Raw genomic sequence first — 17803 nt, 5'->3', positions numbered from 1 at the left:
AAACAAAAGTCATGGGAGGACTTTGGCAAGAATATAGAAAATAAATATCAAGAAGGTAGCAAAATATTCTGGAGGTTGTTGAAGAAGCTTAGGAATGGAGGAAAGAGTGCTGTAAAAGGAGTTAGAGATGATAAAGGTGACATGAAAAAGGAAGAAAAAGATATCCTTGAAGTATGGAGTATTTACTTTGAAAAACTACTAAATGCAAGAAGCAGTGATGACAGCACAGTGGTAAAAAACACTGGCCAGGCATGCAGTCAGGAATACCTATCATATACTTGAAGTAGAAAAAGCCATCAGAGGCTTGAAATGTGGAAAGGCAGCAGGAGTAGATGATATTTGACCAGAAATGCTGAAGTATGGTGGTATAAAAGTCTTACAGTGGCTGCACTGCATAGTTCAGAAAGCCTGGACAGAGGGACGAATTCCCGATGATTGGAGTAGAGCTCTCATAGTACCCATATATAAAAAGGGAAATAAAACTGAATGTGAGAATTACAGAGGTATTTCCCTACTGAGTGTTCCTGGCAAGATCTATGCAAGTATACTTGAGAAACGGTTGAGAAGAATTGTGGAAGATAAGCTGGGTGAAGAAAAAGCTGGATTCAGGCCAAATAGAGGCTGTCAGGATCAGATCTTCACGTTGCGACAAATAGTCGAGAAAGCATGGGAATAGAATAAAGATCTGTATTTAAGTTTTGTAGATTTGGAAAAAGCATATGACAAGGTGCCAAGAGAGAAGCTATTCAATACGCTGCAGTTATATGGTGCCAATGGGGTATTATATCAAGCAATACTTAGTCTTTATTTGAGTTGTAAGTCAGCAGTTAGAATTGAAGGAAGTACAGGAAGATGGTTTAATGTTAAATATGGTGTGAGACAAGGATGTACATTATCCCCTCTGTTATTCATTATCTATATGGATTACATTATGAAGGAAAGTGGTATTAAACATGATATCAAAATTGGATATGTTAATGTCAGCTCTTTGCTTTATGCGGACGATGTTATACTTCTAAATAAATCCGCTACAAAAGTCTGCAAGATTCCCTGAGTAAATTGAATAGCTGTTGTAATAGATATGGTATGAAGGTCAGCAATAAAAAGACAAAGACAATGAAAATAGGTAGAATCGTTGAAAATATCAACTATGTTGTGAATGGAGAACTTGTGGAACAAGTAAAACATTTCAGCTACTTAGGCACGATTTTTAGTGAAGATGCTAAATTAAATATAGAAACAGACAACAGAATCAGCAAAGCTGGTATGGTGGGAAGTCAATTGAATAAATTCATATGGAATAAGAGAGAAATTAGTCAAACACTAAATTAGCTGTATACAAGATAGTGTTCAAACCAGTTTTAACTTATGGATCTGAGAGCTGGGTCAGAAGTAAAACCTTGACCAAAGACTAGAGACCACAAATATGAGAGTCCTGAGAAAGATTATAGTCATGAACAGATGGCATCAATGGCAATATCATATTAAAAAATGAGGATATTGGGAAAGAACTTGACATTGTCAGCATCCAGGAATGCGTTTGCAGAGCTAATCTCAGGTGGTATGGTCACTTAAACAGAATGGGTGAAGAAAGATTAGCAAAACAAGTGTTCTCTGCTAGGTTGGCAGCAAAACAACCCAGAGGAAGACCAAGATATAGGTGGATTAATATCGTACAAAGTGCCTTAGATGATAGAAATATAAGATCTGATAATGTTGGAGTCTTGACAAGTACCAGACTGATTTGGAGGAAAATGAAAATTGTGGATAGGAAGTTAGTAATGATGTAATTTTTTTTTTCATGTAGTACTATCATATCCTGTACACCCCTTGAGGGTACATGGCAGGAATTCGATGATGATGATGAATAATCCATTTACCTGAAATCACAATTTCAGGTCTCAGAAAGATGATCAATCCAGAAAGAAGATACTGAGGTTAAATTACTGTTGAAGTCATACACTTCCATATACAAGAAGTAAAATAGTGTTTCACCATATTATTAAAATACTTTAGTTCAGTGATAGCCGTAAAAAGTTTCCTGCTTAGTTACAAAATATATCAGACAACAAAGCATTCTTCACTTATTTTAATATAACTGAACCAGTATATGTAACAAACAATTTAAACAACCCATAAACACTTCTGAGTATTAATTACTTCATCTTACATAAGCATCATGTCATTTGGTGAAAAGGTATACTTCTCTGCATATCACAATTTGAGAGCATCAAATGACAAAAAGTTCATTCATGGATCCTGCCTCTTTAACACATTAATGCTGGACCATGTTTTGCTGCCAGGAATTCACTTTAACTTATGTAATGATTAGCAGTTGCCATAGCAGTTGCAATTTTTTTTATAGAACTTTATTTTTTAAAATAGTATTTGTGAACTGTCTTAATGATAATGAAAAATCTGAAATGCAATCAAACTCATTTCAATTATTATTATTATTTGAGACCTCCAGGCAGTTGAAGGACTCATCGAGGGAGGGTACCCACTCCACAACTCTGTCTCCACTGTTCAATCACCAACTGGCTGCAACTACATCAACGCCATCTACCGCCAACCACTACTAGTATTTCCACAGACAATCACAAACACTCATGCCCATGGCTGGATTCGAACCAGCAGCCTTTTGACTGGAGAGCAGATATGCTATCCACTCGTCCAACCAGGCCGGCATATCCATCTTTATTTACTTTACATAAATTGCTGTTTTTTTTGTAGCCAATGATGACACTATTGTTACCATGGATTTCCTATAAAACTGACATTTGAAACAGGATGTTATGATAACACATTCAGTTATCCACATTGCTTGGTACTACAATAAAATTGTGTTTTGTTTGTATGGATGTAGTAAATGAATGTGGGAGGAGGTATTTTTTTTTTTTTTTTTTTTATTATGTAGGGTCATGTTCATTCAGGTTGCCTCTAAATATAGTACATTGACTGCAAAGGTCTCTGTATTGTAGTGAAACAATAAAACTACTTGTTTTCCTTGTGTCTGAAGTAAAGAAGTAGTGACAAAGAACACACAGTGTATTTTTATATAATACAGAGAAAGTATATGTAGTGAGCAAAAATTCATATATTCCTGAATAAAAATGAATCCTTCTATGTATTATATGAAGAGGAATAAATCTGCTGATCTCCACCAAAATACTAGCATATATAAGATATCAAATAAATTTAGTTTAATCCTTTATCAAAGTGTAAGCAAACAAAGTTTGCACCTGAAGTATCTTCAGGACTGAGGCAACTCGTAGTAAAGGTTGAGAACTTGGTCCACCTTTACCATGAGTTGCCTTAGTTCTGAAGATACTTCAGGTGCAAACTTTGTTTGCTTACACTTTGATAAAGGATTAAACTAAATTTATTATAGTCTAACCAAGTAGAAAAAAACTTCAACATCTTTCTCTAAATTCAGAGTAATTTAATAATAAGGTGAGACACCTTTTGGCATCTTGTATAGGTAAAGATGACTTCTCCATTACTCCCACCTTGGTATCACAACCTCTGGATCTGGCTCCCACTGACAAGACCTCAATAAAAGTCGAAACCGGTCTGGGTAGTGGCCCTTCCCTTAATGCATAGCATTATACATGTCTCAAGGAGATGCTTTGCATTATGGGAGATACTAAAACAAGGAGTGGTGAGAGCTTGGTCCACCCTTACCACAAGTTGCCTCGGTCCTTAAGATACTTCAGGCACAAACTTTGTTTGCTTACACTTGGATAAAGGATTAAACTAAATTTATTATAGTCTAACCAAGTGGAAAAAAAAACTTCCAACATCTTTCTCTAAATCCAGAGTAATTTAATAATAAGGTAGTACACCTTTTGGCAACTCGTATAGGTAAATATGACTTCTCCATTGCTTCTGCCTTAGTATCGCCACTTCTGGGTCTGGCTCCCACAGACGAGACCTCAATAAAGGTTGAAACCAGTCTGGGTAGTGGCCCTTCCCTTAATGCATAGCATTATACATGTCTGCAAGGAGATGAGCTTTGCACTATAGGAGATGCTAAGACAAGCAGTGATGAGAGCTTGGTCCACCTTTACAATGAGTTGCCTCAGTCCTGAAGATACTTCAGGTGCAATCTTTGTTTGCTTACACTTAGATAAAGGATTAAATTAAATTCATTATAGTCTAACCAAATGGGAAAAAACTTCCAACATATAAGATATCTATTACTAATAAGAGCTACTGACAAAAAAGAAAAACTCATGTGATGAAAACAGAATTTGTGAAAAGATAGATAATTCTGATGAGTAAAAATTATGTATATATTACAATGTAAAAAGTGTATACTGATCATTAATGAATTAAAGGAAATCCTTAGAAACAAAGCAAAATATAAATAAAAACATATGAATAAATAAATATATATATATATACATATATATAACAAGCACAACAAACTGTACAAGATGATTCGCTGCTCTATCAACTGACATATTCTTGACATACCTAGATGAATCACCTGATCAATTAGTTCATCAGATAATCCTCTATCTATAGTTCTTTATTAAGCTACTAAACAGTTGCTGTTTATTATTGGTTAGTTATTTATATTTCACAAACAATATCTTTCCTTATGCTCATAAGTTTTTTTTTTTTTATTTAAATTATACCCATCATAAATGTAAACATACATGTCTATAAATTATAGTCACCTGCAACTTGATCCACCCCAGCAACTTACTGGACATGCACATATATATCACAACTAAATTCTGAGTAATTAATTTGCATGAAATGAAGGTATCTGTCAGTTCCTTTACCTCACTCTCTATGCAGATTTGGTTATAACTGTGAACACATCACAATATGTAGCGCCAATATGGAAGAGGATGGCCAACAGGAAACATCTTGTCCCACCAGAAGATTGTAATCTATTCAAGAGGATTGTTCTTGTCCTGACATGAACATGTTTAGGTCCTGCTGCTTCCAAATGGTAAAATGTAAATGTCCTTTGCCCAACACCCTGCAAACAATTGTTTTAGGAATTGCAAGATGTATGTGTGTGTGAAGATTCACTATGTGTTCCATGCTTATTTTATAGTACTCAGCGTTATTCTGAACATTCACACAAAATCATGGATGTACATCAACAAAAAATATGTCAATTAGAGACAATATGGTCAGAAAACTGTGATCAGCATTCCTCAATAATAGTTGAGGAATGCTGTAGTTATAAAAATTCTAAATGAAGTGAATGTCAGTATGCTCTTTTCCATAAAAGCACACATTTAATATAAAACAACATGACAGAACACTGTTTACAATCCCCAAGTAAGCTTGTCAGAATTAGATTATACAACTAGAGTGGCTCCACCACTCTAGTTTGACAAATTACTTCTGCTGCATTCTGTTGTACGTATAATATTACACGTGCACAGGTGTATACATATAGAAATCTGTGGATTTTTATGTATTATGGTAATAAACATAAAAATGCCCAACAGTCATTGAAATACTTGCTAAATATTTGTAAAACAGAATAAGTAATCTGTTATTTCAAAATATATCACTTTATCTACATGCTTTTCTCAACCCACCTCTAAAACATTCTACTGTACTGCACCTTATAAATATCAATTAGAAATCAACACAGAGTTTCAGACATGAAATAAACAATTTAGCTGTTAACTTTTATTTTTCACTGGTTCCTTTGACAGAAACGGAATAATTCTGAATTTTCCCTCTGCTAATTTAGACCATTATTAAGTTTACTATCCAGAAACATACCTGTCGCTTTAGGGGAAATTGCTTATGAAGTTGAGCAAATTCTTCCATCTCCTCTTGATCAAGCATTAAATACCTTAATTTAAAAAAATCAAATAAAATAGATAAATAATAAAATAAAATAAAAATTCTGAACAATATTTTACTAGAAATGCAACAAAATAAATATATAAATTGATCAGAATAATCAATAAATGTAAATTAATAATAACAATACTTGAAATTTCTGATATTTCCATGCATCATGATTTTCTCATATTTTTAAATATATTAGCCTATATAATTTAACATCACGAGGCATGTGTATCTACATCTGTTAATTCCGGGAATGTTCACAGTGAGTTTCCTGTTTTGTGGAGTGAAAACTACGCCATCTCAGCAGATCAGAAAACTCTCCTTAAGTTGATAAGCTTTTGTAAATGTTCATTAAGCAGTGAAAAAAAAACTCTTTCCAATCAAAGATTAATGTGCCATTCTTCCAAGAAAGGGATTTTTTATTTCTTCAAGTAGCTTGGGATTTTCTAGTCATAAAACATGAACCTATAAACACAGAAATCAAGACATCATAAAGAGCTGTCACTAACAGCACTGGCTGTCTGTGACAGTCTAATTATACCACTTTCCCTATGAAAGTAGAAACGACTTGAGCATAGTTGTGAGATAATACGTCATTTGCCCAAACAGCATAAGTCTGGCAGTCTCATTTGGCTAACTCATCCTGGTTTCACTTTGCAGAATCCAAGTTACTGTTGGTAATCATTAGAATTTCATAAGAATTTAAGTGATTATAAAACCTTAAAACAAATATGTAAGCACATGAAGTAAAACTGCATGTGACTACATATTCATTGATATGTTATTAACATTCATGTAAACCAAAATTTTACCAAAATTTACAAACTTCTCTGTTCGAGAAGTAATCTACCAAGGTGCAGCTGACAGATTTCCTTTGAATTTAATTATTATAATGCACAGTATATTCCAGATGCAGATATATATTTTTCTATGTTTTATGTGAACTACCTATAAAAGGCTATAAACCATGAGTACTTTACTGCGGTGTGCAGGATAAGAATTACATTATCCAGAAACTTTGCTCTAGAGAAAAAATTCTTACTATAAAGAATTTTAATTTAACTTTACATCAAATTGTTCCAGTATTTTATAATTCACAACACACTTTCCTCTGGATATGTATAAAGAGAAGCATTATAAGTGATGTCACCACACAGTCTGGTTAGTGTATCTGCTATCTAAACAACAGGCTGATTGTTCAAATTGCTGTTCAGCTTTGATTCATTTCAAAACTTTTGTAAACAAACCCTTCTTTTAACATGAAGTTCAATTTTATTCTAATCAACACTAAATGGTGGTCACTTGCTATTTCAAATCCTCTGTATACTCTTGTGTCCTGAACAGTGGAAAAACTTCACTGTTAACAATAACATAGTCAATGAGACTTTTCTTATTCCTTGAATCGTCTCTCTATATGTATTTGTGCACCTTTTTATGTTGGAACATAGTATAGTTAGCCCACCAATTAGAGATCCTTCGACACATCTGCGCATGTCTGAAAAAGGAGAATCCATTCCGATAATAGGGTAATCAGTCCGTATTGTGGGATGAGTTGTTTATTATTACAGGTCGGAAAATTAACTTCTCTTTCATGATTATTATAGTTAACTATGTTGCTTGTATATCAATTGGAAAATTTTACCTATAAAGCATGTGATTTCGCTTGTTGGCAACCAATTCGTACGTCCTTCATTTCTTTTTCCCCTTCAGCATGAATCGACTATTCTTGGCAAGACGCCAAGCAAAGACCTACAAACGGTGGGTGAACTATATTAATAATAACTAGTCCATGTCCTGAACAGAAATTCAGCAGGTACTTTCCATTATTATTAGCTTTGCTCTTTTCTCCAAAATTTTTCCAAAACATTCTTATGTGTCTGGTAATCATTTCCTACTCCGCTGTTTAGATCTTCAATAAAGTTTTTTCTTTTTTCAGGTGTCTTCTCTAATGTCTCAAAAAATTCCTGCACTTCTTCCTTAGTAGAATCTTCTGTGGGACAATAAACACAAATAAGCCTCATTATCCAGTTCTTCATTCTGATATTAGCCCACATCGCAGAATATTGCCTGCCATTAATGAAGATTATCCACATATTTAATGTTTAATAATATAACTACTACTTCTTTTTCCCGATTCTTATTTCCTGAATACAACATCTCGTATTTGCTGTTCAGAAAGATCTCACTTGTTTTTTTCTTCTTTATTTCGGTAACGACTATTATATCAATCTGGTACTTATCCAATTCTCCTGCAAGTTTCATTTCTTTTCCATTGATGCTTCTTATGTTGATAGTGTCAATCTTGATCTCAGCTGATGTTGAGTTGGGGTTTGTTCCAGTAACTGACTTTTCGCTTTTTGTCCTGGTTCCCTGACAAATACAAAAACAATGGTTGGGGGGGAAGGCAACTATGCAACACCCCAGCTGGTATGAAATGTCATCACTGTGTACAATCATTTTGAGTTATGAAAATAATTTAGTCAGAAAAATCCAAAATTCTAGAGATGTGACTTGTGAAAGAGGGGATCAATTACGGAATGTACAAGGGTGGTCTAACAATGAAAAAACAAATTTATAATTTCAAAATTTTTTTATTTTTCAACATAAGGCCTCAAAGGGCTCACTTTAATGAGTATGGGCATGGCAAACCCGAGGTACCTGATGCTGGACCATGCGTTACTTCACATAATATATATATGTTATATTATCTGTAGACTGGTCCCTCCCCTTTTTTCTTTCCTTCTTGCTCCTTCTCCCCAATGCTATTAGAGTATTCAAGGGCTAGGGGTGAATCTTTCCTATTTTGCTATTTCATCTCATCTTAATGTGGAAAGGGCCTTTGCAATCCTACCACTTTCTTCTTGCACTGACTTCACTCCAGAATGCTAATATGGTTGTGCCTTATAACAGATCTCATGCTGCATCGGTGTTGCGTAGAATAATTAGAGCTGCATTCAGGGCTTAGGCGGAGGGCCCTGTTCAAAAAGTATATTACAGTCTCCATTAAAAGTCTGTGATATTGTGAATGAGCAACACAGCAGGTATAAGATTAATCTTAGAAGGGAATTTTACATGGGCACATGGAACGTTCGGGGTCTACAGATGGGTACTCTTGAGATTGTCTGTAAAAAGATGGATAGGTATAAAATTGACATACTGGGAATTACAGAGACCAGATGGAATGGATGTTGGTCACTTCAAACAACAAAATGGTAAGCTAGTTATTTACTCAGGTGGTGATTCAAAACATGATGGGGGTAGCTGTGATACCGAAGACAGCTCAGGAAAGAAGCCTTCTTGGTTATAACCCCATTAATGATAGGATACTTTCTATTAGACTTAAGGCGCAGCCTACCAATGTATCAACTGTGGTAGTTTATGCACCCCACATGAATAGGCCTGAAGAAGAGAGTGAGGAATTCTATGAAAACTTTCAAACTAATTTGGACTGCCTACCAAGTAGAGATATACATTACATCTTAGGGGACTTAAATGCAAAAGTGGGAAAGAGTATGAGAGTCAGGCCAGAGTGTGGCATGTTTGGTCTGGGTGAACATATTGTTGGAATTTTCCCGTGCTAACTGATTAGTTATTACCAATACCTGCTTCCAGAAACATCCACGACGGACCTATACTTGGACATCTAACATTGATAAGTCAAGGTACCAGATTGATTACATCATGGCTCTCCAATGGTGGAAGACGAGCATCTCTGATGTGTATACTTGTCCTGGAACGGATTGTGGTACAGACCATTAGCCAGTAAGATATCTGATATCATGGATATCAGATTCAACATGGAAACTAATCAAAAGAAGGTGGTTGGAAAACAAAGAGACACAGGGACTGAAGAATACAAGAGATTATGTAGAGAAGTCAGAAGAGCCACCCAGTAAGAGCCAAAGTAAGACTAAGACTCCGAAAACTTCCAGGTCAGGCAAATCCCACTACATTGGATGTTAGAGTAATTCCTAGTGGATTCACAGAAGAAACATCAACTCGGCTGGATGATTTTTTGGAGACCAATGAGGAGAACTCACCAGAAATGCTTTGGGAAGGAGTCAAGGTGATAATACACAATACAGCGGAAGTGTCTTGGCCCAATAAGAAGACCAAGAGACCCATGGATATCAGATTCGACATGGAAACTAATCAAAAGAAGTTGGTTGGAAAAACAAAGAGACACAGGGACTGAAGAATACAAGAGATTACATAGAGAATTCAGATGAGCCATCAAGCAGGACAAGGAAAAGTTCTATACTAATAAATATAAAGAGATGGAGTTCCAAATGAGGAGGCACAATTATAAAAGGATGTTTTATTTAGTTCGTGACTTACAGCACAAGTTTAAGCCTAAATTGAATGTCATCAAAGACAGGAACGGGGCATTACTAACAGAAGAGTTGGAAATCAAAAACAGTTGGAAAGAAGACTGTGTGGAACTGTACAGCAGAGTGGATAAAGAAAAATTGAGCCCTCTCACCAAGAAAATTTTGATCTCGAACCTCCTCCACTTAGGCATGAAGTGGAAAGAGCAGTTAATCAGCTTAACAGCAATAAGGTCCCAGGTGCAGATGAAATCCCAGCAGAGTTAATTAAAGCCACAGGGGATAGAGGAATAAGAGTGTATCATAGATTGATTACAAGGATATGGGAGATCTGGCCTAGAGACTGGAAGAAGTCGGTTTTCATACCACTACATAAGAAAGATGATATGAAGGCATGCAAGAACTATAGAACTGTTAGTTTAATATAACATGCAAGCAAAATCTTATTGACGATCATGCTAAATAGGATTGAGGCCAAGATACAAAGGTTGGTCAATTGGTAGAGCCTCTGTTACTAATGGCTCACAAAAAAAGTTAAGCAAGTTTGAGTGCGGTTAGTAGTTGGAAGGGGTTCAATCGTTTGATGCTGTTGGCACACTCTCCCTCGATGAGTCTTTGGACTCCCTGGAGGTGTCTAATAATAATAATAATACCCAAGGAACAAGCAAGTATTAGGAAAGGTAAGGGCACCAGAGATCATATCCTTTGCCTTAGACAGATTATAGAAAAATATAAAGAATTCAGACTCCCTCTGGTAATGTGTTTCTTAGACTACTCTAAAGCTTTTGATGTGTTGAGCATGTGAAACTGCAGGAAGTAATGAAAAGAATGAGTTTTCCTCAACACACTATCAGGTTGACAGCCAACTTGTACAGGGAGCAAGAAGCCACGGTAAGAACAGGTATTGGATTGACTGACTGGCTTCAAGTTGGCAAACAATATTCCTTTTTCTAAGATGTCATTGTAAATATTTGTCAGCCATTTAATGCCATTTGAGCCACAGTTAGGCAAGGATGTTTACTTTCTCCTCACTTGTTTAGTATATATGCTGAGGACATCATGCGTGAAGCACTGGATGAGCTCAGGACAGGAATTAGGAAAGGAGGTAGATTGATCATAATCTGAGATATGCTGATGATACAGTACTCCTTTGTAATGACATGGAAGAACTAATTCTTGACAAATTTAACAAGATCAGTAATAACAGAGGACTTCAACTCAATCCTAGCAAGACAAAGATTATGGTTTTCAAAGGAAATACAAACAGAGACGCTCTTGAGAAACAAGTGTACCATAATGGAGAAAGACTCGAGGAAGTCAGCAAGTTTGAGTACCTGGGATCCATTATTAATATGAAGAATTGCTGTGCAGAAGATGTCAGGAGGTTAGGAAGGGCTAAAACAACAGTCAGAGACCTATCTAAAATCTGGAAGGATGGATCTATCTCCATGGGAACAAAGTTGAGGATTTTGGATGCAGTTGTTTTTCCAACAGTGACTTATGGATGCGAGACTTGGAACCTAAAGAAGTCAGATAAAAAACGGATATCTGCTTTTGAGCAAATTTTGTCAAAATCGAAGGAGAAGTGTGCCCATAAACTTTTATGAACTTTGAATAAATTTCTTTTGGCATTAAACTTTCTTTTACAAAGAATTTTATAACTGAGATACTCAATTTTATCCATTTCAAGGGATACAGACAACACTTTTGCTTCAGACAGCTGTATAAAACAAACTACTTAATAGAATGACTTGCAATTTCACACAGGTGCTTATGACAGATGTACCAACTTAGAAAAAAAAAAAAAATCTTGCCGATAGTGTTGCCATCTATAGTCGAGAACTTTTCAGACCACCTTTGTATTTCTCTTTTATTTCAACCATAATCAGACAATGGACTGGCGATGTGCAATATACAGCCTCTCCTAGTCACATCAACCCCCATCTTCTTGAAGTGTGACCTGTTTCCATCAAACAAGTTGTTGCAACAGCAAATATTTCCCTATAAAAAGACATCTTCCTGGTGAGAAGAGACATCAACACCAACTAGGTAGTGGATAACCTTGATCATCTGGTGAAATACCACCACCTTCTTTACCAGGAGCTTGAAGTAGATGTTGCCAGGTTTGGTTCGCAGAACAGCGTTACAGTTAATGTAACCTCAGTCTTTAAACATGCAGTGCCAGTGATATCCCATAAGGCCATGCCAAACATATTGTAGAGATCCAGTCCCTTCCTTATCTTTGAAAGCAGAGGAGTAAAGCAGTTCTGCAGGCTGGCCACCAGATAGCAGACAGGACCAAATGCATTACCATTACCTAATGGTAATGCATTTTGGATGCTTTGTGATCAGCTAACGCATAATCTTGCTGCCATGTCATGCCTGGATGAAGGCTGTGTAATGACATAAGAGGGGCTTGAGAGCAAATAACAGCACAGAGACTGGATGCTTTCTGTATGGGTGACATGTCTAAGAATATCTCCTCTTATTGTATGTTCCCTTGCTCTTTTTCTCTTCGCCTTTGTAATAATCGCATGAGAATAAACCTAAATAAATGTAGGGTTACTCCAGCTAAATTAAATAGCAAATCTCCCTCAAAAAATTCCTCCCAAGAAATTTAAAAACTCAAAAAATCTTACAAAAAAGAATTTCTTCCACACTGACTTCGCCACCATTCATGGCATAAACACCAACCTAAATGATGTGCATCATTATCTACAGACATTAAACTGATCTTTTTTTGATTGAACTCCAGATCTCTGCACACAATAACAAAAACCTCACAACACAAGTATCTCTTATAAAATGTCCCCATTTTTAAAATTCCATTCACCAAGTTGAAAGAAAAACAGAGGTATTTTCTGTAAGTAATGATTTAAAACAAACCATTCATCTCCTGACCAGAATTGCTGACTATCTTCTCCACACACACACACACACACACACACACACACACAAACAACTCTGGGGCTATTCTTAACCACTTCTCCTTTCAGGTATACCTGATGGGGTGCAGTTCCTGTTGGCAATTCAGATCACAATTTCATGCAAGATTCATCTCTTGTGGAATGTCCTTCTCTCAGCCATTCAAAACCTCATGCAGTTTGGCACTATGTGGGAAGATTAGAACTTTTACTCCTCCTTTCCATGGTCAGACCACTGTTTCCATTCTTCAGATCCAGATACCAGTTCTGTTCTTGAAATGGAGGTTTCATTCCTCACTCTGTTCAAAATTCCTACCTTATATCCAAGCCATGGTTTTCCAAAAAGTGTACTAGGATAGTCCAAGAAAAAGAAAACAGCTTATCATAAGTGGCTTGAGACAAAAGCTCCAGGTTCATACATGGCCAACACTGAAGTTTCATAATACTTGCAAAACCATCATTAAATATGCTAAAAAATGTAGAAAATTCACAACCTGCAAATTGGTAGTCATGCTTTCTGATCTCTTACAATAGCTAGTGAGTGTAACTTGGGTCCATCTCTGTTTCCACCTCCATTTCACCCAAATGTAGTGTTGCTGCCTCATCTAAAGATAAAGCTGGCCTCCTGTATCATTCTTCCATCAAATTCCTACATACGTCAGAAGATTCTTCTGATATTTTTCTACTGTTGGCAGAAAGATATCAGAAAAATCTTTTGATGAACGAAGAACTTGAACAACCTGCATGCTATAAAGGCTTCTGGTGATGATGGAATATTGCCAATTGTGTGCAAGAGATGTGCTCCAGAACTATTACCTTCTTTATCATATTTATACTCAGTTGTCATCCACATGACACACAGAAGCAAGTCCACATATAGTCAATTAAAAAAAATTAAAAAAGGGAGTGATAAGTGGCTACTATAAAACTATGGACCTTTTTACCTCAGTGTTGTCTGAAGTAATGGACAAGGTTATCAATTGTGTGTAATAGTGAAAGGTGCTCTCTTTTCATATTTTCCTTTTAATGCAAGCGTTCCTCAGGATTGCATTATTTCACTCACCCTCTTCTTTTATAAAGGATCTCTTCTTACTGACCTCAAATCCTAGTTTTGCTGATGACAGCACTCTCCACACATCCTACAAACCAACCTTGCAATGCCCAAACATCTCAGGTTTCAATGTTAGAACTTTTTCCACTTGGTTATACTATAAGTTAAAGATGATAAGAAATTATATTCTTGGTTTAATCCTTTATCCAAATGGTAGCAAACAAAGTTTACACCTGAAGTAATTTCAGGGCTGGGCAACTCGTATATAGAAGCTAATTTCTTCACATAACTTGCATTATATATATATCTGTAAGGATATGTGCTTCGATTTTGTGGGATACTAAGGCAAGTGATGTGAAGTCATTAGAATCTATACAGCAACAACAACAACCTAGTCACCATCTATTTTTCCAAGCATACTTTTGCTGAAAAAAAAACTTAGTTTTCTCGACTTGCCTTTGATAATGCTCAACATAACAGACTCTCTTCTCTATCCTACTCAATCAAAAATCAACAAACTTAATAATAAATCCTGAATGAAGTTTAATCTTGGGTGAAGAAACCATCAAAAAGTAAAGAGTTCACCATGACCTCTCATGACAGGTCTCTCTTCTCAGAATGACTTACTACTAGTCTTTTTTGGCTGATTACACTTCTATAGCATATTCAGTTTTTCCAGAAAAGTTGGAATCCTCTTTCACTTGAGGTGTGAGGCACTCACATCTCAAGAAATATCTACATGTTAGCACAAGAAAGTATATTTAATATGCTGACAGATATTTTAGTTTGAAAATAAACTATTATCAGTGGCAAGACAGAAAACAATTTTTCACAAGGAAGAATACAAACAATTGATCATTCAAAATTAGAACAAGCCGCATGATGTTATATCGTTAATCATAATATCATTTCACTGAAGAAAGATAAACATAAGGGCAGAATATTTACATGTATATATTTATATTTCAGTGAAATTATATATATATTTCAGTTTGAAAATAAACTATTATCAGTGGCAAGACAGAAAACAATTTTTCACAAGGAAGAATACAAACAATTGATCATTTAAAATTAGAACAAGCCGCATGATGTTATATCGTTAATCATAATATCATTTCACTGAAGAAAGATAAACATAAGAGGGCAGAATATTTACATGTATATATTTACAATGTCATACAAAAAACTTAATTTATAAAATTGTACTAAAGATATCATTAGACAGATGTATTATCTAGAAGGTCTTCATTAAAAAATAATAAATAAAGAAAGAAAAAATAATAATAATAAAAAAAAAATTAATATGTTATTTGGATTAAACTTTCCCATATTTTTGACATAGATAGGCAGTCATTATGATTCAGGTTAGAGTGGTGAAGTAAGGCCTCAGCACTCTCTTTGAATAGGCATTCGAATTTATGCTGACTTCTATGTAGAAGGCGAGTTTTGGGACCAGAGAACTTTGTGGTTTGTCTCTATTCCATGTTGCACCAATTCAGACTTATTGGATTTGTTGTGAAGAATATAAGATTAATGTTCTTGTTTGTCCAGTTTGTCCAAGGTAAGAAAGATGGCAGTCACATGGAACATGGTAGACACCAGGAAAAGACACAGTTGAGAGTTTATCTTTAGATGAGGGAAAATAGATGGATATTTTATTAATAGGAATATAAGTAGCTGTTAGATCATATTTCTTTAAAATTCTTGAAATTGGTTCTGAAATTCCAGAGATATATGGGATTAGAACTCAACGTACTGATTCTGTGTTGTTTTGATTTCACTTGTAGGAGTCGGACAGATGTTGTGTAGTCCTTTTGGAGAAGCCATTTAATTTCATATGTTTGATAGTAGAAAGTTCTTTCTGTAAATGATGGGGGAGTTGAACATTTAGTTCTAGCTCATCGAATTAAATATTGATGATTCCTGTCTTTTGAGAAGGATGATGAGCAGATTGTTTGAGAATGTAACGTCCAGTAAAAGTGGGTTTTCTGTAGAATGATGTTACTAAATTATCTGATGGTGAGCTGATGTCTAAAAAGGATAATTTGTTGTCTTTTTCAATTTCCATAGTGAATTTGATATGAGGGTGTAGAGCAGTGGTTCTTAACCGGTGCTCCACGAACTGATTACAAGTGTTCCGCCGGTGAAAGAAGTCACGACACAGTTCTGAGCGTAATTAATACATCGAGTTGTGAATTTTCCTTACAAGAAGAAGAACAATTCGTTACCTTGTCAATGGATCATACTCTAAAAATGAAATTCTCTAAAATAACTCTTGAGCAATTTTGGATTTTTGTCCAATCCGAATATCCAGCTCTCTCCACAAGGGCACTGAAAATTTGGTACAGTTTTCAACATCATATTTGTGTGAGCTCGTTATAATGCTGCTTCACATTAATGATGTGAAGCAGCATTAAATACATTAATGCTACTTCACATCATTACCCTTGTCAGAAATATGGTGTGACTGTGCACATAAACTAAGTTCTACTGATTTTCTTTTAAATAAAGAACTGTCCTTTATCAGATCTACTTTCATCTCTAATGGTTACAACTAAAAAATAAACAATAAAATAATTACTAATTATGCTTTCATCCTAATCCTCCTCAATTTCAGTTTCAATTCCATATGTCAGAGAAACCAGCAAGACTTTGCCATATTGACCTACAAGTTTCCTTCTGTCCAGTTTGTAAACTAAATTCCTTCCTAGCCTCTCTGAAAGACAAATATTCCTGGAATTGATAGGATCCCGTGTTCATACGCCCTTTGTTATTATGGATATATGGATCATTCAGCTCAGATTCGTCAAGTAGAGCATCAACATTATATTTTACTTCAAGTCAGGTAAGTCTGGTTTGTTTCTCTAACCATGCCTTGTCCAATAGGCATAGAATTCACTGGAATAAAATTAAAGTCTTACACAAAAGTAATTTTCTTTCCGAAAGATTATATAAAGCAAGTTATATGTATTGACAATAGGTAGGAAACCTAGCCAAAAGTGTTATCCCAATACTTTACAACTGTATCATTATTCACAGTGTACTTGGAAGGGTCACTAGTGAGAAAGAGATCCAGCGTGTTAGGGAAGTGGTTGGGATTATCTGGTATTCTGGCAGGTATATTTGTGTATGGTCATTTGTTGAAGCAAATGCTTCAGCATTTCTGCATGCTTGGTCTGTACTATTGGAAGAGAAACACCAGTTTGTGTTGTGAACATTAAAATCTGTGAGGATGATAACTTTGCTGTTGGGACAGTGGGACTGGAGAAAATCAACATTCAAGGAGAAGAAGTCAAAGAGTTCAGAATGGTTGGGGACATTAAGAAAGTGACAGAGATCAGCAGATAAATTTGACTGACAGTGGTTAATAGTACCACTTGATTTACTCACTAATATTCCTTTTTTGTAATCAATGATTATCCAACCATTGTCACCACTTTTGCATTTTTCTTCTATAGTTTTTGAAGAAGTTGCTGACCATATTAGCACTGGGTGAAGGTTAGACTAAACCAGGCTAGTAAAGGGTGTCATAAAATTCACACAAGATTTATATTTAGCACCATTTGTGCGGTACAGTGTTGCCAACGAGAAAAAAAAGACAGCGTGACAGCTGACAGTTCAGGGTTATTAAAAATGGAGTGATACATGAAAGAACAACGCATTTTCAT

At 35.5% G+C, this 17803-nt stretch overlaps 1 protein-coding gene across 1 annotated transcript in view; it reads right to left on the bottom strand.

Annotated features, from left to right (window-relative positions):
* BBS1 (Bardet-Biedl syndrome 1) overlaps positions 1 to 17803 on the bottom strand; it is a 338055-nt gene that overhangs the window by 158528 nt on the left and 161724 nt on the right. The window contains exon 7 of the mRNA XM_090399338.1: positions 5761 to 5833. Coding sequence (XP_090255464.1) covers positions 5761 to 5833 — 73 coding nt within the window. The remainder of the gene's footprint in view (positions 1 to 5760; positions 5834 to 17803) is intronic.

This window comes from Typopeltis vanoorti, chromosome 10 (genome assembly GCF_054136105.1).
Source record: "Typopeltis vanoorti isolate ZY-2024b chromosome 10, IOZ_Tvanoo_1.0, whole genome shotgun sequence".
NCBI classification, from domain to species: domain Eukaryota; kingdom Metazoa; phylum Arthropoda; class Arachnida; order Uropygi; family Thelyphonidae; genus Typopeltis; species Typopeltis vanoorti.
The sequence above is the reverse complement of the archived record's forward strand: the minus strand, read 5'-3'. Positions and strand labels throughout refer to the sequence as shown.